Source organism: Vigna angularis, chromosome 1 (assembly GCF_016808095.1).
Source record: "Vigna angularis cultivar LongXiaoDou No.4 chromosome 1, ASM1680809v1, whole genome shotgun sequence".
Classification (NCBI taxonomy): domain Eukaryota; kingdom Viridiplantae; phylum Streptophyta; class Magnoliopsida; order Fabales; family Fabaceae; genus Vigna; species Vigna angularis.
The window spans coordinates 65202367-65228788 of NC_068970.1; the positions used below are offsets into that span (position 1 = coordinate 65202367).

The window sequence follows — 26422 nt, forward strand, 5'->3', positions numbered from 1 at the left end:
AAAAATGATGAGAAGGGGATAAAGGTAAAAGAAAAAGAATTGAAAAATAGAATAATAAATTTGTAGAGTGTGAAAATAATAAAATTGTGAAATTTTATTAAGACTAAAGTGAAAGTGTTGAAGGTTGGGAGATGGCAAGGTAGGTAGAGTGGTGGCTTGGACGAGATTTATGTAACTAAATGCAGCTCTGTCGCCAACCTCATCACTTCCTATTTAAGTTACAATTTTAGTTTTATTAGGCAGTTTTGGTTTGAAGAAATCAAGGAAAGGAGAAGACACCCATAATAATGCAGACAATAATGGATAATTCTCACTCAAGCTTCACCCGTTGTTGCGCCGCTCCCACTCCCACGCGCCGCCACCGATTCCTCATTCATCCTCATAATCGGTCTCTGTCTCTCTAATTTCATTTTTAATCCTTTTTTTAGTTAATTCTGTCATATATCGAAGAAAATAAAGAACATCTTAATTATCCATTATGGTTGGTCGAGTTTCTTTCTACCTTAATTTGTTGTCTTGGTCATGTCTAATAAAAACAGCATAAGGCTTATTATGAGTTTTATAATGTATGAAATTCTGAAATATGAATGGTGCATGCACATGCAGGTGGTATCTGTTGTGGAAGCACTTCATTCTGATATGGGCGATTTACTCTTCATTCTTCACTCCGATGGAGTTCGGTTTCTTCAGAGGCTTACCTAACAACATATTTCTCCTGGACATAGCGGGGCAATTGGTGTTTCTGATGGACATGGTGGTGCAGTTCTTGGTGGGCTATCACGAAGTTCACTCCAACTCACTCTCCTTGGTCCTCGACCACTACAAGATCGCCGTCAGGTACCTCAAGTCTCGCTTCGTCTTCGACCTCCTCGCATGTCTCCCATGGGATTTCATCTACAAGCGCACCAACAACAACGAGCTCCTCCGCTCTCTGCTCTGGATCAGACTCGCTCGTGCTTCCCGTGTCACCCAATTCCTCGACACCCTCGAGAAGGATACAAGGATCAATTACTTGTTCACCAGAATCCTCAAACTCTTCGTCGTTGAACTTTACTGCACTCACTCCGCTGCTTGCATTTTTTACTATCTTGCCACCACTCTGCCCTCTTCCCAGGAGGGTTACACCTGGATCGGTAGCTTGAAGATGGGAGACTATGCGTATTCTGACTTCCGACACATCGATCTCTGGAAGCGTTATGTCACCTCCCTCTACTTTGCCGTTGTTACCATGGCCACCGTTGGTCAGATACTCCTTCCGATTCCATTCCTCTGCTTCCTCACTCACACATTTGACTGTCATATTTATATATATATCCTACTTTGTAAATCCTTTGCTTTGCAGGCTACGGAGAAATCCACGCAGTCAACGTGCGTGAAATGATATTCGTCATGGTTTATGTCTCCTTTGACATGATTCTTGGCGCTTACCTCCTCGGCAACATGACTGCGTTGATCGTGAAAGGGTCTAAGACCGAGAGATTCAGAGATAAAATGTCTGATATTAGTAAGTTCTTCGATAAGAACAAACTGGACAGCCAGATATGTCACCAGATTAAAGATCACTTGAGGTTAAAGTATGATCGAAGTTATAACGGATCTTTTATTCTTCAGGAGATACCAACCACCATTCGCAAGAAGGTCTTTCTATGTCAATCACCAAATTTTGTTCATCACTTCCCAGATATTTATGTGAATCTTGTTGCCTGCTTGCAGATTTCAATAAGCATGTACGAACAGTTCATTCAGAAAGTTTCTCTTTTCAAGGGATGCTCTTCAGGGTTTATAAAGCAGATCGTAAGAAATTTTTTACTTATACTTGTTTGATTACGTACACGATACTAATTAAAACTTATAATCGATCATGTGATTGCCTTGTTTTCATAGAAATGTCTGATACAAAATTTGTTTTAACAGGCAACCAAAGTGGAGGAAGAGTTTTTCCTCCCAGGAGAATTAGTTACGGAGGAAGGAGATGTCGCAGATAAACTCTACTTTGTATATCATGGTGAGATGGTAAGAATAAAGATATCACGCATTACATTTTCTATGATGAATTATCTTATCTTGTTTTGAAATCTGGTTTGATAACTATTCTTGTTGTCAACAGCGTGAGATGATGAGGGAAGAGGGTGATACAGAAGACAACACTATCACATTGCATACCTATAGTTCTTTCGGCCATGTTTCATTTTTTTGCAATATACCTCAAAGTTCTACAGTTGAAGCTCATGAATTTTGCAAGGTTTTGCGACTTGATAAGAAATCCTTTACTGAAATACTGAAGATATACTTTTTAGATGGTCGTGTTGTGTTGAACAATCTCCGCGAGGTATGTTGTGATTTAAAGGAAAAATTTACCTTTTTATCATTTCCATTGTGAGAGCATAAAGGCACTGCAATAAAACTGAAAGAGGATTAGTCAACCAAGTCCCTTACCGATAATAATTATCATTTTCATGTGGTCCAACATAATAGGTCTAAAACGAATATTGAGATTACTCGTTTTTAAATTTAATAATATTTTATGAAAAAAATATTATTTATTCAAATAATTATACTTTTACTAAGTTTTCTTTTGGGTTTTTAAGGATGTAAACTTTTTTTTTATATAAAAGCATTACTTAAAATAATATCACGCACGAGGAAATTACATCTCATAACCAGAATACAAACATGCATGGGGACAACACAAAGACTTATGATAAAATTACAAAACAAAATAACATAATTTTGAATCAAATTAATGAACAGAAAACATTAGAATAAAATGCATAAGAAACATTTCTTAACTTCTAACTTGTTTCAGAAGCAAAACAAGAAAAATTGCAAAAAAAAATACAAGAAAAGCTAGTTTCAGAAAGGGTTAGGAAAGACGTAAAATAAAAGCAAAAAGAAAAAAAATAAAAAGTTATGTTATCTTGGATTAATGATTAATGTATGGCGTCTGAACAGTGATTAACTGAGTCTGAAACTGTACCATAATTTTATTTTTTTATGTTCGTAAAAGAAAACTAAGATACTGAGACATGTGAACGAGCAATAAGCAATTCAAGAATTCAGGGATATAGGAACGGATGAAGTATAGTAGTGATGGTATCAACATTTGACGCATGAGATGTTTTAGGAAAGAAGAAAAGATGCGGTTTTTTTAATGAAAGAATTCTTAGGCCTTTGACTGAAGTTCTAAGCTCATAAATTTATGTAATTGGGTGACAGGTAAAAGACTTAAATTTCCAGCGTAAGCTTTTGTTATCAGACTTCAACCTCACTATTGGAAGCATGGAAATAGAGCTGGCTACAAGGCTCAACTGTGCTGCCCATGATGGTCATCTTGATCTTGTCAAACGTTTGATTGGATTTGGGGCAGATCCCAACAAAACTGATTATGACGGTAGAACTCCCTTGGTAAGGACAACAAATTTTCATGAACTCAATCACAACGAACTTTTGTTTCTTCATTATGCATAACTACATCGACATAAACTATTTCTATTCTCACATTGCTTGTGAATAAATTTGTGTCTAGTGTATAATTCGGCACAGAATGAAGGGGTGATCAAATATTATACAGTGGTGAGAAAGTGCGTTTTATTAATCAGATTTTGTGTTTGTTATGACAGCATATCTCTGCATCAAAAGGATATGTGGATATTTCTTCTTATCTTGTTGAACTAGGAGTATGCATCGATACAGCAGGTTTGACATTATACTTTATTAAACATGCATCTTTGAAGCGAAAAACACTTTTCGTTTTGAAACATCCATTTGTTTTAGATAAATTTGGCACCACTCCCTTGCTTGAAGCCCTCAAGAATGGACATGAAGATGTGGCATCTGTACTTGTTAACGCGGGAGCTATCCTTGCTATTGAAGATGTTGGCAATTTTCTCTGCACGACAGTTGCAAGGAAGGAGTTTGACTTTTTGAAAAGGGTTCTAGCTTGTGGTATTAATCCAAATGCAAAAAATTATGATCAGCGTACCCCTCTTCACATTGCTGCCTCTGAGGGCTTCTTTACAATGGTTGAGTTACTTCTAGTGGCAGGAGCAAGTGTTTTATCCAAGGACAGGTATGGTCCAAGTATTGAGTCAGGGAGAAAGCATATCTTTTTGGATATATATATCACTTTATATTCAGTGCTAACTTGGAAGGATAATAAAATAGCATTGTTGTCTTGTTCATTGAATTGCAAAAGATCATGTTTCAATCAACACTTCTCTGTGGCAGATGGGGAAATACACCTCTTCATGAAGCTCATACTGGTGGAAATAGAAATATGATCAAATTGCTTGAAGTTGCTAAAGTTTCTCAGTTGGCTGAATTGTCCGATAATATTCATGAAATTCAAGGTATCATTATGTTTGAGAGCAGAATAATACAATTGCAGATGATCATTAGGTGTTTGGTACAGTTGGCATTTGAACCTGGGAATGCTAAATACACTGCACTTCCTTCTGGATTTTGATGTGAGGAATGCTTGGATTCTCATGTTTGGTTACCAATTTAAGTTCATCAAAAGCATTCACATTATGTCCTACAATGGGATCTTGCTTTTTTAACTGTGATCATGCTAAGGAATCAATAAATAATTGGAGTCCGTCTTAATTTGGTTAACTTTTCTTTCCTTATTTTTCATGTAAGCATTCTAAAAAATACTGTATGTTCATGAATTTTGCAGCAACACCAGTGCTGCAGTCAACAAATGAAATTCCTAAAAAGAGATGCACAGTGTATCCTTTCCACCCATGGGATCACAAAGCGGGTAAAAGAGAGGGAGTGGTCCTATGGGTTCCACAAAGCATTCAAGAACTTATAAAGGAAGCAGGGAAGCATTTGGAAACTACGAACAATTCCTACATTTTGTCAGAAGAAGGTGGAAAAGTTCTTTACGTAGACATGATTAACAACGATGAGAAGTTATTTGTAGTAAGTGAAGCACAAAATGAGGTGAGATGATCTGGTCATCCAATTCCTCAAGAGCTTTCCTCCTTTCATTAGCCTTCACCTCGGCAATCCTCCTGGAAAGGTTTGGAAGCCATCACAATGATCAAAATCGGGTTTCTTTAAGACAAACATTTTCAGATTTATAAATAAAAGATCTTAAGTGGAACCACATTGAACGTGGACCACATACTAATATAATACATCAAACAATGCCTTGAAGTGATGTAGAAAATTAAAGTGAGTTTAATTTATATTTCACTACTCTTGTAATTACCAGTGGAATATAATACAGTAAGGTGTGTAGTTTGGGAAAAATTCTTACATATCTAAACGTACAACACTTATAGTCAAACCATAAAAAAGCCAAAAGCTTTGAACACGCGCATCATACAAATTATACTTCACACTAAACCCAAACCATAGAGAACATCAGAATGTTTTGCTGCCATCTAATGGAATATGCTTCATTCATACAAGTTATGGATGCCAAAATGAGCAAGGAAGGAAGTTTGTTTACGAGAAACTTAAGAGAGAGGGAGAAGACATGAGAATGAAACAAACATATACAAAATCAAATCCGTGCCAGAAGCAGAAGGCTCTTCCTTTTGTTGATCAGCATTGCGGTCAGTTTGGAGCTGCTCAAGCTGCTGGTCTACGGCAGCAGGCACAAGATGCGGGTGATCTACCAAAATCTGAGAAAGAAACTGCCCAATTGGAGATTCCAACTGAAGAGGAGCAATCTTGGCATGGGCATCCGATTCAGATGACTCGGGAAATGACGAAGCTGCTCTAACTACAAAACCTCTTCTACGACCTTGCTTGGGGAAAGAAAGTGAAGTGAAGCAAAGCTTGAAAACATCAACAAAAATCAGGTGAATGATAATTAATCAATGATAGCAATCTCTTGACACGGTGTTTGGTTCCATTTATGCTCACTTCATTTCACTTACAAAGTATCGTGCTATGTCAATGAGATTAGAAAAGCATTTCCGATTCCCTAATTCCAACTATTACCAGCAAAAGATGACTAAAACGGCAATCCATCAGATCACCTCACGATAATAACAGTTAAAAAACAGAACACGTAATCAATCACTGAAACGATACCTTTCTGGAAAACCTAGAAGTGGAACTGAGGCGTGCAGAGGCGGAGGCGCTGATCGGTCTTCCGAGGACTATCGCCGGTGAGCGGACAGCAGTGATTGCCACGTCCATTTAGACGTCGGAGAGGTCACCATGAAGCTGAAAGCTTGATGGATTCAGAGACGAAATTAACAGAGTAAGCGCAGAAGAAACGAAACCTTAGAGAAAGAGAAAATGGTTATCAATCAATGATTCGATTCAATTCAATTCAATTCCGGTGTTCGTTTTGCGTTGATGCGTTCTGACATCTCTCATGCAGTTGATGTAATGAGCCCATATATATGCAGTTGGAGTAATGATGCCATATATGCAAAATCAAAAGAAACATCACTTACAATTTCTTGGTACAATAAAAGATAACCAACTAACATAAGCCAATTCAGCATATTTGAATATTCAACCATTATTACGCTGTCACCTTCATCTATTTAGGTCACATACTCTACATCGCATATTTTTTTCATTATTAATGACAGTAATCTTTCATTGGTCACTCATAGTCATTTTATTACATATGATAGATATCTTTCCTTTTTATCTTTAATTTGGGATTTCCTATACGCTCTTCTTCCCCAAAATTTCTTCAATCACTGAATGTGTCTCTTCTATATGGCATAGACAGAACGTAATGCCTTCGACAGATTCACAACATGCAGAACTTTGCCAAAAATATCATAATAAACAACTTTTGCATTTGTTTGTTCCAGCTCCACAGACATAAATCCTTGTCCATCATAGTAAAACTTTGTGCCGTCTTTCCTATTTTTATCGATGTCTCCTTTCCATGCCTTTGAACCTCCACCACTGGTTAAGAATTGGATTTGGCTGCAACAACACTCAATAATACCATCATATAATTACCATGATTTAGAGGTGATTTAGTTAACAAACAAATCGTTAACACACACCTGCTTGTGCTAATTATGTGTTCCAAGCAATGGTCATGCCCATTAATGTACATATCCACATCATTTGCCTGCAATTTTAATTTCATCGGTTAAGGTTGCATTCATTTTTCACTAGTCTAGGATAGGAATAGGATTGTGTCTAATATATTTTGGCTGAATGACCTCAAGAATTGGCAGAAGCTGCCTTATGAGCTCTTGGGTGTCACCATGGTGTCCTATGCTTCTTATGGGATGATGCCCCACAACAATCTTCCAGTTGGCAGAAGAACCCTTTAATACTATTTCCAGATCCTATGTTCAAAACCACACACACAGAAAGAAAAAAGGGAAAATGTTTTGGATTTACTATTTTATCTTAATCTGTTGTGATGATAAAGATCAAGAGATTTACCTTTAAGAGCTTTGATAAATATCTCTCCCTTGGAAGCACTCCTCTCCAATCATACTTGTGGTGCTTCGGCTTAAGAAAATACTTGTCCACAAAAGGTGTCGTATCGACAAAGAAGAACTCAGCAATTTCTGCAGAGTTTTTGAGATTAGCATAACACTTAATGATTGCTATCCAAGATGAGAAGCCACGTTACCAGTGTCAACTATGAATGATCTTTTGCAGAACCATCTGGGATCAATTTTCTGAAGGATTGGATTCAGTTGTGCTTCCACGTCTCCCCTGTAGTCGTGGTTTCCCAACACTGAAATCAATGTCCATCACATTTAATGGACAGAAGAATGGAAGATTAAAGGAAGAGTTTAGCTGGCTAAGAATTTTTGCTTATACATCAATAGTTGGTGTGTCTGAACTCACCATTATACCACTGCTTTTGGAGGCTCTTGGCAGTGTAGACTTTTGAGAAGGAAAATTCAAATGCTGGGTCGTCTACACCAGTCAAACCATCGTCGTAGAAATTGTCTCCGGTGGATATCACAAAGTCGATATTTAACTTTTCTGCAACTTTTCCCATCTGACATATCACATACGCAAAGAGACGAGAGTCTAAAAAGCACCAGCTTTTGCTTTAGGAGAGAGAGATCCATTCCATGACCATTACTTTAATCAATTACACATACATCGCAGCAAAAGAACATAGCCATGCGCCAAACGAGCAGATAAAAGGATTCACAAAATGATGTGCTTAATTAAGGTACTAGATGTTAGTTTTTTGTGTAGTTTGATTAAGTTTTTTGTAGTGTGTTTTAGTCCCACATTGCTTAGTATTGTGAGATGGTGTTCTTCATTTTGTTATATAAGAAAGCTTATGTAAGATTTACAAATGCACCAAAACAAATACTTCTTAGTGTTGTTTAAATCTCTCTTCTCTCCTTTATTGCCCTTGTTCCCAACAATTGGTATCAAGAGCCCATTTTTTAGTATGCTTTGTGGTTGCAACAGCGTTTGATCTTCCACATCAGAAAAGATTTGGTCAGAGTAAATTTTCTTAGTATGCTCTGTGGTTGCAGCTGTGTCTGATCTTCCACATCAGAAAAGATTTTTTCTCTTGTTCTTGGGATCTCAGTTTAGAGAACTAGTGGGGGCTTTTCTTCAAAAGCAGTAGGAGCAATGGCAATGGACGAAGGCAAGATGAAGATTGAAAAGTTCGATGGTGCGGACTTTGGCTTTTGGAAGATGCAAATAGAGGACTACCTGTATCAGAAAGGTATGCAAGAACCTCTCACAGGCAGGAAACCAGAAGCTATGAAGGAAGATGAGTGGAGCTTTCTAGACAGAAAAGCTCTCGGAGCCATCCGTTTGACGTTATCTCGTAATGTTGCTTTCAACATTGCAAAAGAAAAGACTACAGTTAGTCTTATGGCGGCCCTTTCCAGCATGTATGAAAAGCCGTCGGCCGCAAACAAAGTTCATTTGATGAGGCGGTTGTTCAACCTACGGATGACAGAAGGCACATCAACAGCGCAACATATAAACGAACTCAACACAATTACAATCCAATTGAGTTCAGTTGGAATCAATTTCGATGAAGAAGTACGAGCTCTAATACTTCTTTCTTCCCTACCAGAAAGTTGGAATGCTACTGTCACAGCTGTGAGTAGCTCCTCAAGAAGCAACAAGTTAAAGTTTGATGATGTTCGTGACTTAGTTCTCAGTGAAGAGATCCGACGGAGAGAGTCGGGTGAACCCTCAACCACTTCAGTATTGCATACAGAGTCAAGAGGTAGAAGTTCAACCAGAGGAACTGGACGCGGCAAATCAAAGGAAAGGCAGTCCAAATCCAGAAATCATCAAAGCTCTAACAAATCGAAAACTATCGAATGTTGGAATTGTGGGAAGACTGGCCACTACAAAAATCAATGCAGGAGTGCCTCGAAGAAACAGGAGGGGAAAGATGAAGCTAATGTTGCTACGACCTCAGGAGGAGGTGATGCGCTGATATGTTCGTTGGAAAACAAGGAAGAGTCTTGGGTGTTAGACTCTGGAGCATCCTTCCATGCAACCTCACAAAAAGAACTATTCGAGAATTATGTTCCTGGAAACCTTGGTAAGGTTTACCTTGGTAATGAACAGTCATGTGAGATTGTAGGTAAAGGTGTAGTAAAGATTAAGTTAAATGGGTCTGTATGGGAATTGAAAAATGTCAGACATATTCCCGACCTGACGAAGAACTTAATCTCAGTGGGCCAGGTAGCCAGTGAAGGCTACACGACAATCTTCCACGATGATGATTGGAAGATTTCAAAAGGTGCGATGACAATTGCTCGAGGCAAAAAGAATGATACTCTTTACAAGACAGCAGGAGCATGTCATTTGATTGCAGTTGCAACAAATGAAAGTCCCAATCTATGGCACCAAAGACTTGGACATATGAGTGAGAAGGGGATGAAGGTCATGCACTCAAAAGGAAAACTATCAGGTCTTCAGTCAGTAAAAATTGACATGTGTGAAGACTGTATACTTGGAAAGCAGAAGAGAGTGAGCTTTCAGACAAGTAGAAGAACCCCAAAGAAAGAAAGGCTTGAGCTCATCCACTCCGATGTTTGGGGACCAACGACTGTCCCATCCGTTGGTGGGAAGCAATACTTCGTGACTTTTATCGATGATCACTCTAGAAAGGTATGGGTTTACTTTCTGAAACACAAGTCTGAAGTATTTGAAGCTTTCAAAATTTGGAAAGCTATGGTGGAGAATGAGACAGGATTGAAGATTAAGAAGCTCAGATCCGACAATGGTGGTGAGTATGTAGACACCAGATTCAAGAAGTTTTGCTATGAGCACGGAATCAGAATGGAGAGAACCGTGCCAGGTACGCCTCAACACAATGGTGTAGCTGAGCGTATGAATCGAACGTTGACTGAAAGAGCCAGAAGCATGCGTGTACAGTCAGGCTTACCAAAACAGTTTTGGGCAGAAGCAGTCAACACAGCAGCTTACTTGATCAATCGAAGTCCATCGGTACCATTGGAGCACAAGATACCGGAAGAGGTATGGAGCGGAAAAGAGGTAAAACTCTCACATCTTAGAGTTTTCGGCTGTGTAGCATATGTGCATATTAGCGATCAAGTTAGAAACAAACTTGATCCAAAATCAAAGAAGTGTACTTTTCTTGGTTATGGTGAAGATGAGTTTGGCTACCGCATATGGGATGATGAAAACAAAAAGATGACCCGCAGCAGAGATGTAATCTTCAATGAAAAAGTAATGTACAAGGACATGCATAATACTGACACCAGAAATTCAGAAACGAGTGAACCAGTTTATGCAGAGGTGGAAGATATCCCAGAAAGTCCTATATTGAGGAGTCCTCAGCCAGAGGAATCAAATGAAGAAAACAATGAGCAATTAGAACTTCCTACTCCAACTCCTGTATTGAGAAGATCCTCTCGGCCCCATGTGCCTAACAGGAGATACATAGACTACTTGTTACTCACTGATGGAGGGGAGCCTGAAGATTATGTGGAAGCTTGTCAAACCACGGATGCCAACAAGTGGGAGCTTGCTATGAAAGACGAGATTAAGTCTTTGATCTCAAATCAGACATGGAAACTAGTTGAGTTACCTATGGGAAAGAAAGCACTTCACAACAAATGGGTGTATCGAGTGAAAGAAGACCATGATGGTTCCAAGCGATACAAGGCCCGACTGGTTGTCAAAGGATTTCAGCAGAAAGAAGGAGTTGACTACACTGAAATCTTTGCTCCAGTTGTCAAGCTCAATACTATCAGGACTGTGCTAAGTATTGTGGCTAGTGAGGAGCTCTACCTAGAGCAATTAGATGTGAAGACTGCATTTCTTCATGGAGATCTAGATGAGGAGATTTACATGCACCAACCTGAAGGCTTTTCAGAAGGAAAGAAGAAAAATATGGTGTGCAAATTGAAGAAGAGCCTGTATGGCCTGAAACAAGCTCCAAGACAGTGGTATAGAAAGTTTGAAAGCTTCATGCACAAGGAAGGTTTCCAGAAGTGCAATGCTGATCATTGTTGTTTCTTCAAAAGGTACAAGTCCAGCTATGTCATTTTGTTACTTTATGTTGATGACATGTTAGTAGCAGGATCAGATATAACAGACATCAGAAATTTGAAGATGCAATTGTCAAAAGAATTTGACATGAAGGACTTAGGCCCAGCAAAGAAGATTCTTGGAATGCAAATCACGAGAGATAAGCAAAAAGGAGTCTTGCAGTTATCTCAGGCTGAGTACATCAATCGTGTTTTGCAGAGATTTAACATGGACAAGGCCAAACCAGTCAGTACTCCTTTAGCCAGTCATTTTCGTCTATCCAAGGATCAGTCTCCTCAGACAAAAGAAGAAGAAGAGATTATGGCTAAGATTCCGTATGCTTCAGCCATTGGAAGTCTGATGTACGCGATGGTATGCACAAGGCCAGACATTGGCTATGCAGTGGGAGTTGTAAGCAGGTTTATTTCAAATCCAGGTAAAGCTCACTGGGAAGCTGTGAAATGGATTTTGCGATATCTACGAAAAACTAAGGAGAAGTGTTTGTGCTTTAGTAAAGGTGAACTAAAAGTACAAGGTTACGTAGATGCAGACTTTGCTGGTGAAATTGATTATCGAAGAAGTACCACTGGCTACATATTTACTGTTGGAACTACAGCTGTTAGTTGGATGTCACAAATACAAAAGATCGTTGCTCTATCCACTACAGAGGCTGAATATGTAGCAGTAACAGAAGCTAGCAAAGAATTGATATGGCTTCAAGGATTGTTGACGGAGTTGGGATTCATCCAGGAAAGGACTGTTTTGTACAGTGATAGTCAAAGTGCAATACATCTGGCTAAGAATTCAACTTTTCACTCCAGAACGAAGCATATTGATCTTCGTTATCACTTCATCAGATCTCTGCTTGAGTATGAAGTACTAACGTTGAGGAAGATACTGGGAAGTAAGAACCCAGCAGATATGTTGACAAAGGTTGTCACAACAGAAAAATTGAGGCTTTGCAGTACCTCAATTGGCCTTCAAGAATAACTGATGATGAAGGCAATTACACTATGTGTTAATCAAACTCCAAGTGGGAGAATTGTTAGTTTTTTGTGTAGTTTGATTAAGTTTTTTGTAGTGTGTTTTAGTCCCACATTGCTTAGTATTGTGAGATGGTGTTCTTCATTTTGTTATATAAGAAAGCTTATGTAAGGTTTACAAATGCACCAAAACAAATACTTCTTAGTGTTGTTTAAATCTCTCTTCTCTCCTTTATTGCCCTTGTTCCCAACACTAGATTGGAACACAGAATAGAGTTAAGGATTCACAAAGAATGCATGTAACAAAGACCTGAGCAGCAACTTCTGATTGGTTGTACGTTCCTTTCCTTCCCCAGTCTCCAATGACCACAAGACTAAGTGAGCCATCAGCCATGACAGGGTGCTGTAGGCGTTGGAGAAGAGCTGATACATTCAGAGAACACAGACTAATGAGAGACATCATCCATACACCCAAACCAGCCATGTTTTTGTGTGTGGGTGTCTTCAACTCTTTACTTGTGGGACAATTTATGTGTAAGAATAAAAAAGAAAGATTCTTTCATCTTAAGAGCATATCCAATATCACATAATAGAACAGTTATGTGACTGAACATGATTTCGTGTACGAACTTACCAGAGGGAGAGGTCCTATGGGTTCCACTAAGCATTGAAGAACTGATAAAGAGGCAGGGAAACATTTGGAAACTACGAACAATTCCTACATTTTGTCAGAAGAAGGTGGAAAAGTTCTTTACGTAGACATGATTAACAACGATGAGAAACTATTTGTAGTGAGTGAAGCACAAAATGAGGTGAGATGATCTGTTCATCCAATTCCAAGTGTGTATAAGGAATAGTTAATGTAATTGTAGTTTCTATGTAACAGTCAATGGTAAATCTTGTGTCCTGTGTAAATAATTTCAGCTCAGCATGATTCCTATTTATACTTTACTGTTATTAATGTAATCTCGTACGTTTGAAAGGTATTGGTGTTATTATTTTCTTGACGTTTAAAATTGAATTAATGTGAACAAATGTTTACATTTGTACTGTATGTCAGCCTGTTCGGCTAATGGACGGATGGTCGGTGGCCAACATCATAGGATAATCAATAACGACAACAACCATTGATTGGCCATTAATGAGAATAATAACAGTTATTAATCTTTGAAGGTTCTTGAAATCGGAATCCATGCATTCTACGGCGCCGCCAATACCAGCAAAAGCTTGCAGGGCCTCGCAGCAGCTTCTTTACCAGAAGAGGAATCGCCAAAGCATTGCCATAAGCCCTTCTCTCTTCCTTCTTAACAACCGCAGAGGGACTCGAGAACACCCAGAGCCTTCTCACAGAGGCTTCTTTCGGAGTCAACGAGAATGTCGACCACCACGCAAACCATACCCCCCACTCAGTAAACTTCAATTGGAGTCAATATTTTATTTTTCAAAATTTATACCTAAAAGCACTGTTTTCAACTAATAAACAAATCATATTTATAATATTTATTGGGACGGATTAAGTAATTTTTTTATTGGAAAAAATCACATAACTCTCTTGATTATGTTAAATAACCAACTTAAATTTTTTTTTAAACAAAATATATAAAAGAAATTAACTAAAAATTGAAAAAAAAAGTTACGTAAAAGTCATGGCTTTCTAGTTTTTTTTTTCTTTTTTTATAGAGATTTAGCTAACCATCTATTTGTCAATGCAATTAGAAACATTAAACTAATATGAATTTTTAAAATTATCTTAACTATGGAAACGGAATTTTATTCATTCTTCAAAAGGGAATTCAATTCTTTAATTTTTTTTATTATTATATTTATTATTTTAATTTTTATTGGCTAAAGATGTGAATAGTCAAAATAATTTTTTTAAAGAAAACGTATCAACAATACTATACAGTTACGGTTGATTATTCTCTAATGATATTCAAAGTTTCATTTTAATTATGAACAATACATTTAATAAGATAAGATGCAAATTATCAAATAAAAGTTTAAATTTAATTAGATACAACACAATTATTTTTGTAATGTCTCATTGTTTATGGAACAGAAAAATGTTCATAGTGATTTCTATAGCATGTTCATATTTCCCGTCAAACTTTTATATATATATATATATATATATATATATATATGGATTTGCTAACGCGCGTACGTGTGTTTTTCAGTTGGTACATTCTAGCAATGTGTACCGCGTTTTAGTAGACAAAAATACCTTTATATATCATCGATTCTAAGTTTTAAGGTTAAGGGTGTTTTAATAATTTTAATTCTCAAAACTAAAAAAAAAAAAAGAAACCCCCAAACCCTTACTCACCTCTTTCATTCCTCTCAACCATTTCTTTTTCATCTCTCTCACTCCAACATTTTAAACAATATTACAAAAAAATGATTTTATAATGAGTTTTCATTTTATAATTTTTGTCTATCTAATTTTATCCAATTTTCACAAGCATAAAAGAATTGGTAATTGACCTGGAAAAACTCAGAAATACTCGTTGTTAAACAATTTCTTCCAAAAAATAATTTTATAATGAGTTTTCATTTTATAATTTTTGTGTTATCTAATTTTATCTCATTTTCACAAGCATAATGACATCAAAGGAAGTGGTAATTGGCCTGAAAAAAATCAGAAACACTCGTTAAATAATTTCTTCCAAAAAATGATTTTATAATGAGTTTTCATTTTATAACTTTTGTCGAATACAATTTTATCTAATTTTCACAAGCATAATGACATGCGAAGTAATTGGTAATTGGCTTGGAGGGTTTTTTTAGAGATGATTCAACATATGCGGCTGATGAAATTAGAGAGGTTAATGAAGATGGTGAAATTGAAGAGATCGTGAATGAACCTTTGTCTGAAGGTGAATATGTCAATGACTCAACTCTTTACAAAGACAAATTGTTTAACGATAAGTGTTTCTCATTTTTTCAATTGGGGAGGGATGACAGAGAAAAAGGTTGGAGTGAGAAAGATGAAAGAGAAAGGGTTGAGAGGAATGAGAGAGGTGAGTAAGGGTTTGAGGTTTTTTTTTTTTAGTTTTGAAAATGAAAATTATTAAAATACCCTTAACCTTAAAACTTAGAATCCATGATATATAAGGGTATTTTTGTCTACTAAAACCCGGTACACATTGCTAAAATATACCAACTGAAAAAGAGTAGCAATCCCAAACCCCATTTTATATATATATATATATATATATATATATATATATATATATCAAATTTTGAATTTGATGGAAAAAAAAGGGTGCAAGAAAGGCATTACAGTTAGTGATTTCTATAGCAATTTTTATACCAATTACTATTAAATGCATAAGACGGGAATACGCCGTTATGCATCAAGTAATAGTTAATAATTTAATGTAAAGTATTAACTATCGTAAGAAAAAGTATTCTACCGTTTAATTATGGGGTACTAGATCATTAAATTACAAATTGCGCACTATTAGTATCTACTCACTTCTACTCTGAACCACAGCCTTCCCATGTGCTCATAGTCATTTACCCATCCATCTACTAACAAATTATCAACCAAGCATACCATTATCTCACATACATTGTAAACCATAAACCTAAATAGGAAAAATCCAGCCATCTAACCAAGACAGCAAATAACAACAAACTATCATACTATTGGCCAATCACAAAAGCTTAGGATAAATAAGCAAAATATCTACCTTTCCCTTTATTAATGAGATCCAGAGCCACTGTCACTATAATACAGTATATACAGATGAATTAGAGAAACAATAATTGGACTTTAACCTCGAATCACATTTGAAATATACTTCATCAGTTAGTACCGACACACTGTAATCTATGTTTTGTATTGTATGGGAGAAAACAGAACTCATAAGGACAACCCAATGCACACAAGGCTCAACCTGTTGGGCTCTGAGGAGGATACACCTACAAAGCTTTCCTCAGTTCAAGACAAAATGGTACCTTGAGTCCACGTAGCTCTCAACATCCCAGAGAAAAGAACCAAAAGTCACAGCCTCTAAAACAAGTTTCTTTAAACCACCAAAGCTAATTTTCACGTTTTCATCCTTAGAGACTGACCCCTCGGGTGTTACAACAATTTCAGGTCTTCCAAACAGTGCCTCTGTGTGCTTCTCAATGATGCTGATAGCCTCTTTGGATCTAATTGTTGCATATCTTTGCAGCGTATCTCCATCAAGGGACATCACATAGTTGCGCAATCTGGTTGCCTTTATACCATAGCCAAATCCACCAGGCCTCACGTCACCACCAGGCCAAGTAGATACTTCAGGATGAGACATCCCTTGAGAAGTGTCTTCTTCAAAACCGGGTCTTGCATTATCCATCGTAGTTTGTTGAACGCTATTCTCTTCTTCCGTTTCATTTAGAAGAACTTTCATTGTCTTCTCCAGCTGGAACCTTTGATCAACTCGCTTAAGAAAATAACCGTACATCACTGATGCTGCATAGACCTGCCCTACCCTGAATTTGCTGATTTCAGCTGTGGATGTTAAATCTCCTACTTTGTTACCCAGAATGAGGCTCAGGTGGTTTTGAATCATTTCGTATGCTTCACGTGAGTGAAGCTTCTCATGTTTACCATCCTCATCTGGCCACAAATCAATCTTACCAGACAGATCTGGGGTTACAGATGGTGTCAAAGAAATATTAGCATCAATGAACTTCTGCACCACAAATGCATACAAGATCTCCTCGAGAGCTTTCCTCCTTTCATTAGCCTTCACCTCGGCAATCCTCCTGGAAAGGTTTGGAAGCCATCACAATGATCAACAACGGGTTTCTTTAAGACAAACATTTTCAGATTTATAAATAAAAGATCTTAAGTGGAGCCACATTGAACGTGGACCACATACTAATATAATACATCAAACAAAGCCTTGAAGTGATGTAGAAAATTAAAGTGAGTTTAATTTATATTTCACTACTCTTGTATTACCAGTGGAATATAATACAGTAAGGTGTGTAGTTTGGGAAAAATTCTTACATATCTAAACGTACAACACCTATAGTCAAACCATTAAAAAGCCTAAAGCTTTGAACACGCGCATCATACAAATTATACTTCACACTAAACCTAAACCATAGAGAACATCAGAATGTTTTGCTGCCATCTAATGGAATATGTTTCATTCATACAAGTTATGGATGCCAAAATGAGCAAGAATGGAAGTTTGTCAGATTTATTAGGAGAAACTTAAGAGAGTGTGAGAAGACATGAGAATGAAACAAACCTGTACAAAATCAAATCCGTGCCAGAAGCAGAAGGCTCTTCCTTTTGTTGATCAGCATCGCGGTCAGTTTGGAGCTGCTCAAGCTGCTGGTCTACGGCAGCAGGCACAAGATGCGGGTGATCTACCAAAATCTGAGAAAGAAACTGCCCAATTGGAGACTCCAACTGAAGAGGAGCAATCTTGGCATGGGCATCCGATTCAGATGACTCGGGAAATGACGAAGCTGCTCTAACTACAAAACCTCTTCTACGAGCTTGCTTGGGGATAGAAAGTGAAGTGAAGCAAAGCTGGAAAACATCAACAACAAAAAGCAGGTGAATGATAATTAATCAATGATATCAATCTCTTGACACGGTGTTTGGTTCCATTTATGCTCACTTCATTTCACTTACAAAGTATCGTGCTATGTCAATGAGATTAGAAAAGCATTTCCGATTCCCTGATTCCAACTATTACCAGCAAAAGATGACTAAAACGGCAATCCATCAGATCACCTCACGACAATAACAGTTAACAAAGAGAACACGTAATCAATCACAGAAACGATACCTTTCTGGAAAACCTAGAAGTGGAACTGAGGCGAACAGAGGCGGAGGCGCTGATCGGTCTTCCGAGGACTATCGCCGGTGAGCGGACAGCAGTGATTGCCACGTCCATTTAGACGTCGGAGAGGTCACCAAGGAGCTGAAAGCTTGATGGATTCAGAGACGAATTGAACAAAGAAAGCGCAGAAGAAACGAAACCCTAGAGAAAGAGAAAATGGTTATCAATCAATGATTCTATTCGATTCAATTCAATTCAATTCCGGTGTGCGTTTTGCGTTAATGGTAGAGACCTTAATGCCACGTGAAGAAGGATTTATACGGCGTCTCCTGTGCTTCGCGGGCCCACAATTGCGTAAATGACAATTCAACCCTCGGAACTAAATTTCACAATTGGTTTAGTGATGAAATTAGCTTTGGTTTATCTTAAGTAACTCAATTATGTTAATAGGTGAAAAGTTTGAATGATTTGAGTGAATCCAATAGACATGTAGTATTGATAACAAAATGATGATTATTGGAATTTGATCACTAAGGTTACAGTTTTCATTGTTTGGTCCTTGTAAGGGTTTATAAAGGCATGGGTAAATTGGAGAAGAGGAGAGAAGATATTATTTTAGTGAGAAGGAGAGACACGTTTGGATTAGAGCGTTCGCGAATGGCGTGTAACGTGTTTTTGTGAGGAAAATAAGATCTTTGAGCGTTTTCATTTTAATTCATTTTGTGGTGGTGCAACAAAATCACAAGTGATTGAGGTCCAAAATTGGCCACTCGTGCCTCAATTTTGCGGTACACCTGTCATCGTGTATTGTTTTGATTCCAGTATCATTTCTGTTCAAAATAGCCTCCACATCTTCCTCTTTTTTTTCATTCATTTCACTTTAATCCAATTCTTCTATTTTATATAAAGAAATGTTTGTTTGGGTATGAGGAGGAGAAATGGTGTCAATTTCCGAATAGATTGTTCCGCATTTCCGTTTCTTAAATCTTCTTTATAACCAAATTAAGAACTTTGATAATAAAGTTACTAAACGATTATCGAAAAAGTATTAAATGTAATAATATATATGTAGATAACTATATTTTAAATTTTTATTTATAATAATTATTATGAATTTTTAAATTTGTACCTACTCCCTTCACTAGGGCTAGGGTTAGGGATGTTAAAGTTAAAAGATTACAAAGAAAAAAATTAAAATTTGCTAGACATCTTTAAAATAAAATCATAACAGAACTATTTTTTTTACATTGAAAATCATTTATTTTGTGAGTATATATGTGTTTTCTTTTTTTAATTTTCAATTGATCTTGTACCTTCCTAGTTCCATTTAGACCTTTCAACTATGACTTAGTAAGCTCGTGCATTTGATGAATTTTTACAGTTATGAATTTTACAGTTTTGATAAATTTTGGCTCAAATCTTTTTCACTTGCGGAAAATGACGTCCTAACAAATCATTCATTGCTATGAACCATTACTTTGTTTCTGTAGAGTGAAATGCTCTTGCTTTCATGATTACTTCAATTTTCTTCTTTAACTTCCTCTTTTTCCAATATTGTACTCTTGTCGAAAATTCATTGGCTGGTCTACTATACATCTTCTATAAGAGAAACTCGCATTCAGTTTTACAGTTATGAATGACTCGTGTCATTTTGTTTTGGTGGTTAAAATCTCTCCATGAATATAAAAGGGACAAAGAAAGACTTTTGAATTTTTATTTTTTTTATATTATTTAATCTCGTATGAAAGTTTGACAGGCGTTGTAATGTACTTGACTTTGATGCGTTCTGACATCTCTCATGCAGTTGGTGTAATGAGCCCATATATGTACTTGGTGTAATGAGCCCGTAGTTGGTGTAATGAGCCCATATATGCAAAATCAAAAGAAACATCACTTACAATTTCTTCCTGCAATAAAAGATATTTGAATATTCAACCATTATTACACTGTCACCTTCAGCTATTTAGGGCACATATCAGACCTCTATTGGGGCATGCCGTGTCTGATATTTTTTCATTATTAATGACAGTAATCTTTCATTGGTCACTCTTATTCATTTCATTACATATGATAGATATCTTTCCTTTTCATCTTTAATTTGTGCTTTCCTGAACTAGTCTCTTCTATATGGCATGGACAGAACCTAACGCCTTCGACAGATTCACAACATGCAGAACTTTGCCAAAAATATCATAATAAACAACTTTTGCATTTGTTTGTTCGAGCTCCACAGACATAAATCCTTGTCCATCATAGTAAAACTTTGTGCCGTCTTTCCTATTTTTATCGATGTCTCCTTTCCATGCCTTTGAACCTCCACCACTGGTTAAGAATTGGATTTGACTGCAACAACACTCAATAATACCATCATATAATTACCATGATTTAGAGGTGATTTAGTTAGCAAACAAATCGTTAACACACACCTGCTTGTGCTAATTATGTGTTCCAAGCAATGGTCATGCCCATTAATGTACATATCCACATCATTTGCCTGCAATTTTAATTTCATCGGTTTAGGTTGCATTTCACTAGTCTAGGATAGGAATAGGATTGTCTCTGTAATATATTTTGGCTGAATGACCTCAAGAATTGGCAGAAGCTGCCTTATGAGCTCTTGGGTGTCACCATGGTGTCCTATGCTTCTTATGGGATGATGCCCCACAACAATCTTCCAGTTGGCAGAAGAACCCTTTAATGCTATTTCCAGATCCTATGTTCAAAACCACACACACAGAAAGAAAAAGGGAAAAATGTATTGGATTTGCTTTTTTATCTTAATCCGTTGTGATGATAAATATTAAGAGATTTACCTTTAAGAGCTTTGATAAATATCTCTCCCTTGGAAGCACTCCTCTCCAATCATACTTGTGGTGCTTCGGCTCAAGAAAATACTTGTCCACAAAAGGTGTTGTATCGACAAAGAAGAACTCAGCAATTTCTGTAGAGTTTTTGAGATTAGCAGAATACTTAATGATTGCTATCCAAGATGAGAAGCCACGTTACCAGTATCAACTATGAATGATCTTTTGCAGATCCATCTCGGATCGATTTTCTGAAGGATTGGATTCAGTTGTGCTTCCACGTCTCCCCTGTAGTCGTGGTTTCCCAACACTGAAATCAGTGTCCATCACATTTAATGGACAGAAGAATGGAAGATTAAAGGAACAGTTTAGCTGGCTAAGAATTTTTGCTTATACATCAATAGTTGGTGTGTCTGAACTCACCATTATACCACTGCTTTTGGAGGCTCTTGGCAGTGTAAACTTTTGAGAAGGAAAATTCAAATGCTGGATCGTCTACACCAGTCAAACCATCGTCGTAGAAATTGTCTCCGGTGGATATCACAAAGTCGATATTTAACTTTTCTGCAACTCTTCCCATCTGACATATCACATAGGCAAAGAGATGAGAGTCTAAAAAGCACCAGCTTTTGCTTTAGGAGAGAGAGATCCATTCCATGACCATTACTTTAACCAATTACACATACATCGCAGCAAAAGAACAAAGCCATGCGTCAAACGAGCAAGTAAAAGGATTCACAAAATCATGTGCTTAATTAAGGCACTAGATTGGAACACAGAATAGAGTTAAGGATTCACAAAGAATGCATGTAACAAAGACCTGAGCAGCAACTTCTGATTGGTTGTACGTTCCTTTCCTTCCCCAGTCTCCAATGACCACAAGACTAAGTGATCCATCCGCTTTGACAGGGTGCTGTAGGCGTTGGAGAAGAGCAGATACATTCAGAGAACACAGACTAATGAAAGCCATCATCCATACACCCAAACCAGCCATGTTTTTGTGTGTGGGTGTCTTCAACTCCTTACTTTGTTGTTATGTAATAAAGAAAAAGATTCTTGCATCTTAAGAGCATATTATCACATAATAGTAGAGTTGTGTGACTTAACATGATGTCGCGTACGAACTTACTGTATATTGGTTGCACAGGTAAAATTACATAAAAGCTGTTTTAACAATATCGTAAGCAAATCCCACTGAAACAAGCGTTTTTGTCAAAGTAGCGTAGATAACTTATTCGTTCCAATGACACTTTGGCCCGGCATACTAATAATAGGTTCTCAGTGGACCCACATATTAGCTTGTGCACGTTCGTTGCAACTTCCTACCTCCTCCATTATTGCTAAAAATCCTTTTTGTGCAACGTTTGGTATTCAGATGGCCACATCATCTATACGGAAAATGCCCAACTCATAATATATATTCAAAGTGTAAACCTCTTTCAAAATCGATTTTCTGAAGCTAAAATTAAGATGGTTTTGGAGCATATTCTATTTAAGTTAACTGAGTCTTTTAATGTTCATTAATTCAAAAGTTATATTTAGTTAGCTAGAGATAGACGAAATCATTTTCCTCCAAAGGTAGGTAAAGGGCGGTTGAGTAATAATACTATTGCAAATTTGATTAGACTCAGAGAAAAACCGACTGATCCAACTTTACATTCTCTGTTCATGCACTAGCAAACTCCCATGAAGTTCGTCAAGACTCAAGGTGCTTGGGTCATTGGATTCCTTAATGGAGCATACCGCATAGTTGAATTTTTAGGTTAAAGATATGAGAAACTAACTATTTGGATTCCTTAATGGAGCATACCACATTGGATTCTTTTATTGTTAAAAACTCAAACTCAAACTCACATCGGAAGGCCTGAAGCTGAGCACGTTTAACCCTTGTTGTACCTTGATACTTCTATTGCATGAAACTCCATATTGCTTGTGATGTATTTTTATTCAACATTGTTTCCCGTATTTTTCGATCAATTGTCTGGAACAGGAAATTCTTCACCTTTAGTTCTTTAAGATGTGCGTCTATTACAACTTTCCTTTGAGCCTCAATTGGTTCCGCATTCAGCATTGGAATTTTGTCTTCCACAAGTTACCATAATGCTTTGCTACGTAAGAAATTTTCTATGGTCATGGACTAGAAGTCATAATGCCTATTGAACCAACGAATTTTTTTGAGATAGACATGAAATCGCACTGTGCCTTTGATCTAAATGTTCTCTTCACATTGTTTTCTCATCCTGTATCACACTCTTTGCTCACTCTATTTCAGATCCCTTGTAGAACTCTAATACTAATTGATAAGACTCAAAGAAAAACCGATTTCATACAACTTAATTGTGTAGAAACTGCATAAAAAAACAACTTTATAAGCCTTACAAAAAAGAAACTAACTAAAAAATTATATACATAATGAACGAAAAGATGTACCACTTATTCCTTCCTAGAAATAAAGGCAGTTATTTAATAGGTAATAAAGCATAAAAAAAAGTCAACAATCGTAAGTGAATTTCCTTTTGTACCACCTCATGGGATTTCGGTGTTCTTGCTGTTCTCAAATTTCCAAATTATATCCCTGAATTATTTGTCTTTTAAACGTCCTCAGGTGTTAAAACATAGTCGTATTTTAATGGTGGCGTATAAGAAGACAGTGGATATTGGATATCACCAACGCATGCTTCCATTTCCCCATCCTTACAAATTCTTATCTACAAAATCAATGGATTCAGGACTAGTGGAAATGTTGGATTGCTTTAGATTTAACGAGGTTTATAAACCACATATTCCTGATAACAATTCAATTATTATATTATTGATTGGTAATGTTGGAGTGAAAGCCCTTAAATTTTACGAGTCCGTCTCTGATGAATCACAATGGAAAAGTTGGAGTTGAGACATCATATTTTCATTTCTGTTATACTGAAGCATGACATCAAGGATTGGTTTTGAATTTGATCTCAACCAATTTGGGTCGGTCTTCGTTTTAGAATCTCAACGTCAAAAGTGGGCTCTGAACTTTACGTGGAAGAATGTAGCTGTTTTGAAGAAGCCAGTCTGTGCAAAACGTTGCCAAAAACATCATAGAACTCAAAGGTGGCATCGGTCTGAGTGAATTTGACGGACATGAAGCCTTGTCCATCATAGAAGAAATTTAGGCCTCTTAGATTCGTTTGTTTAATGTCTCCTCTCCAAGCCTTTGACCCTGCCCCGCTAGTCAGGAACTGAATGGGGCTGCAAACAAGTTCCTTTATCAGATAAATACATTACTTTGGCTTCGTTCCTTTTATAATATCAATTCATTCAGTTTTACCTCTCTGTGTCACTGATGTGTTGAAGACAATGATCATGCCCATTAATGTAGAAGTCAATATTATTTACCTGAAATTTGAAAGTAAAATCAGCCCAGTTGGTTAGAGGAACTAGGAAATTATTTTACACAAGGAGGGAGACGAGGATCATCTTCAGTTCTTAGCTTTTAGTTACCTGAAGGATCGGGAGCAGCTTCTCTACAAGTTCTTGAGTATCACCGTGATGCCCAACACTTCTAATGGCATGGTGACCGACAACAATCTTCCATTTTGCAGTTGATTCCCCCAGTGCCAATTCTAGGTCCTGAAAATGATTCAAAACATTATTTTTAATCCATCTTCATGTAATTTTCCAGTCTGCAAGTTTCATATATTTCAAATTGTTCAAATGGTTAGCTTTTGCAGTAAAAAAGTAAGGAATCGTGTATGCATACCTTGAGTAAGTTGTTAACATAAGGTTTCTGTGGTCCAATGCCACGCCAATCGTACTTGTGTTCCTTTGGTTCAGTGAAGTACTCTTGAACAAAAGGAGTGGTGTCTACAAAGAAAATCTCAACCAGCTCTGTAGAAGAAGTACATCAGATTACTGCAATGGTTTTAACCCCTAGAAGATAAACCCGAAAGAAGCAAAGACAATACCTGAATCTACAATAAATGATCTCAGGCAGAGCCATCTACTATCCATTTTTCTAAGGACTGGGCTGAGTTGGGCTTCTGCATCACCCCTGTAGTCGTGGTTGCCTAACACTGCATCCACCATGATACAAAAGGTTATGCATATGACAAGATCTACTACACTCTGCACTCTAATGTAACTCCTTTGTCGTCTTCATTATTTGTTTAGAAAATTACCGCTATACCACCGCTTTTGCAGGCTTTTTGCTGTGTAAATTTTGGTAAACGACTCTTCGAACGCGTTGTCGTGTTCACTGATTAGTCCATTGTCATAGAAATTGTCCCCAGTGGAAACTACAAAGTCTACATCGTATTTCTCTCCCACCTTTCCCATCTGCATGTTCATTTTCAGAAGTAAAAATGACATTTTTCATCCGTTAAAGGATGCAACCAGGAGCAATCTATAAGACCAGACGCTATAACATGCTAGAAGATGAAAACGAGTTAAATAATGATACAACACCTAAATGTTTCGGATGAAGAAACATAAAAAGAAACCTGAAAAGCGACTTGTGATTGGTTGTAAGAGCCTCTTCTGCCCCAGTCACCGACCACCAAGAAGCTAAGAGAAGCACCATGTTTAGATGAGTGTGGAAATCTCTGGAGATGAGCAGATGCAGAAAGAACACACAGGGCAGAGGTGACGATGAGGGTGAAGAGAAAGGAGATGGACATGGTGAGTGTGGTTGGAACAGCAGAAGGAGCAAGCTTTCTGGGATGACGTGGAGCAACAACGTAAGACTTGAGAGTAACTATGGAGAGAGACGATGAAGGAAATAGAAAAGAAAAAGATCGTATCCAATGATATCGAAGGAAGTGGGTGATGATATATTCGAATATGCCATGCAAGAGTGGGACCAATCAGCATGAAAGAGCAGCATATTCCAAACCCATCTCACGAGAAAGGCATATGAGGCAGAATATTCGGATGCTATGCTCTGCTGCTCCTCCTCTTACCAATGGAAAAAGTTAATGATATAATTACCACATTTATGTTAATAATAAATATATTACCTAATTAAAACTCATACGTTATAAATTATCATTTTACTTATGTGTTGTCTTAATTGAATGGATTAATATTTTAGCATTAAATTAATTACGATTAATGATAATAACTAAAAGGATTGGCTAGAAAATTTTAGAAATTTTAAAACTAGCAAATATTTTTGTAAAGATTGAGACAGAATGATGTTTATAAAGACTAAACATACATGTGTGTGTATTTAAGGAGATCGAACCATTTGATTTAATTTAATATCAATCAATTAAATTCTCATCTCTGTCGCATGATTTGAAGCTTACAACCTTTTAGTCTCTTTCATGTTATCTCCGTGGGTCTTGGAGATCACTTTTTTAGCTCATTAGTCTTTTTTTCCCCTATCAATCGTAGCCGAGCATGTTGAATC

General features: G+C 37.1%; 5 protein-coding genes across 8 annotated transcripts; 1 reads left to right on the forward strand and 4 right to left on the reverse strand.

Annotated features, from left to right (window-relative positions):
- The first annotated feature begins 51 nt into the window (after window positions 1–51).
- On the forward strand, window positions 52–5217 carry LOC108332743 (potassium channel SKOR). The gene is made up of 11 exons (XM_017568052.2): window positions 52–388; window positions 607–1241; window positions 1343–1638; window positions 1714–1794; window positions 1915–2013; window positions 2108–2329; window positions 3217–3405; window positions 3621–3696; window positions 3775–4069; window positions 4228–4349; window positions 4679–5217. Exons 1-11 carry the CDS (start codon window positions 288–290, stop codon window positions 4954–4956), a joined length of 2394 nt encoding a protein of 797 aa, XP_017423541.2. The 5' UTR covers window positions 52–287; the 3' UTR covers window positions 4957–5217.
- LOC108333854 (purple acid phosphatase 3-like) lies at window positions 4891–12967 on the reverse strand. Of its 4 annotated transcripts, none has more exons than XR_008247849.1 (8): window positions 12742–12967; window positions 7801–7957; window positions 7580–7687; window positions 7387–7514; window positions 7158–7286; window positions 6996–7063; window positions 6052–6912; window positions 4891–5018 (listed from the first exon to the last, which is right to left on the reverse strand). XR_008247849.1 is itself a non-coding variant. In XM_017569315.2 (7 exons), the coding sequence occupies exons 1-7, from the start codon at window positions 12913–12915 to the stop codon at window positions 6693–6695; spliced, it is 984 nt and encodes a 327-aa protein (XP_017424804.1). In that variant the 5' UTR covers window positions 12916–12967; the 3' UTR covers window positions 5332–6692. The 4 variants fall into 4 exon arrangements, 1 of the variants encoding a protein (XP_017424804.1); XR_008247845.1 differs by lacking the exon at window positions 4891–5018 and adding an exon at window positions 5332–5758; XR_008247846.1 differs by lacking the exon at window positions 4891–5018 and adding an exon at window positions 5332–5792.
- A 3139-nt stretch (window positions 12968–16106) lies between these two features.
- Window positions 16107–18520, reverse strand: LOC108333851 (UV-B-induced protein At3g17800, chloroplastic-like). The gene is made up of 3 exons (XM_017569312.2): window positions 18233–18520; window positions 17684–17970; window positions 16107–17189 (listed from the first exon to the last, which is right to left on the reverse strand). Exons 1-3 carry the CDS (start codon window positions 18338–18340, stop codon window positions 16373–16375), a joined length of 1212 nt encoding a protein of 403 aa, XP_017424801.1. The 5' UTR covers window positions 18341–18520; the 3' UTR covers window positions 16107–16372.
- A 1577-nt stretch (window positions 18521–20097) lies between these two features.
- LOC108333853 (purple acid phosphatase 3-like) lies at window positions 20098–22164 on the reverse strand. The gene is made up of 7 exons (XM_017569314.2): window positions 21851–22164; window positions 21454–21610; window positions 21233–21340; window positions 21040–21167; window positions 20811–20939; window positions 20653–20720; window positions 20098–20569 (listed from the first exon to the last, which is right to left on the reverse strand). The coding sequence occupies exons 1-7, from the start codon at window positions 22022–22024 to the stop codon at window positions 20350–20352; spliced, it is 984 nt and encodes a 327-aa protein (XP_017424803.1). The 5' UTR covers window positions 22025–22164; the 3' UTR covers window positions 20098–20349.
- A 1649-nt stretch (window positions 22165–23813) lies between these two features.
- On the reverse strand, window positions 23814–25817 carry LOC108333855 (purple acid phosphatase 17-like). Its single transcript, XM_017569316.2, has 7 exons — window positions 25512–25817; window positions 25191–25347; window positions 24978–25085; window positions 24773–24900; window positions 24514–24642; window positions 24341–24408; window positions 23814–24261 (listed from the first exon to the last, which is right to left on the reverse strand). The coding sequence occupies exons 1-7, from the start codon at window positions 25686–25688 to the stop codon at window positions 24048–24050; spliced, it is 981 nt and encodes a 326-aa protein (XP_017424805.1). The 5' UTR covers window positions 25689–25817; the 3' UTR covers window positions 23814–24047.
- Window positions 25818–26422: the final 605 nt, after the last annotated feature.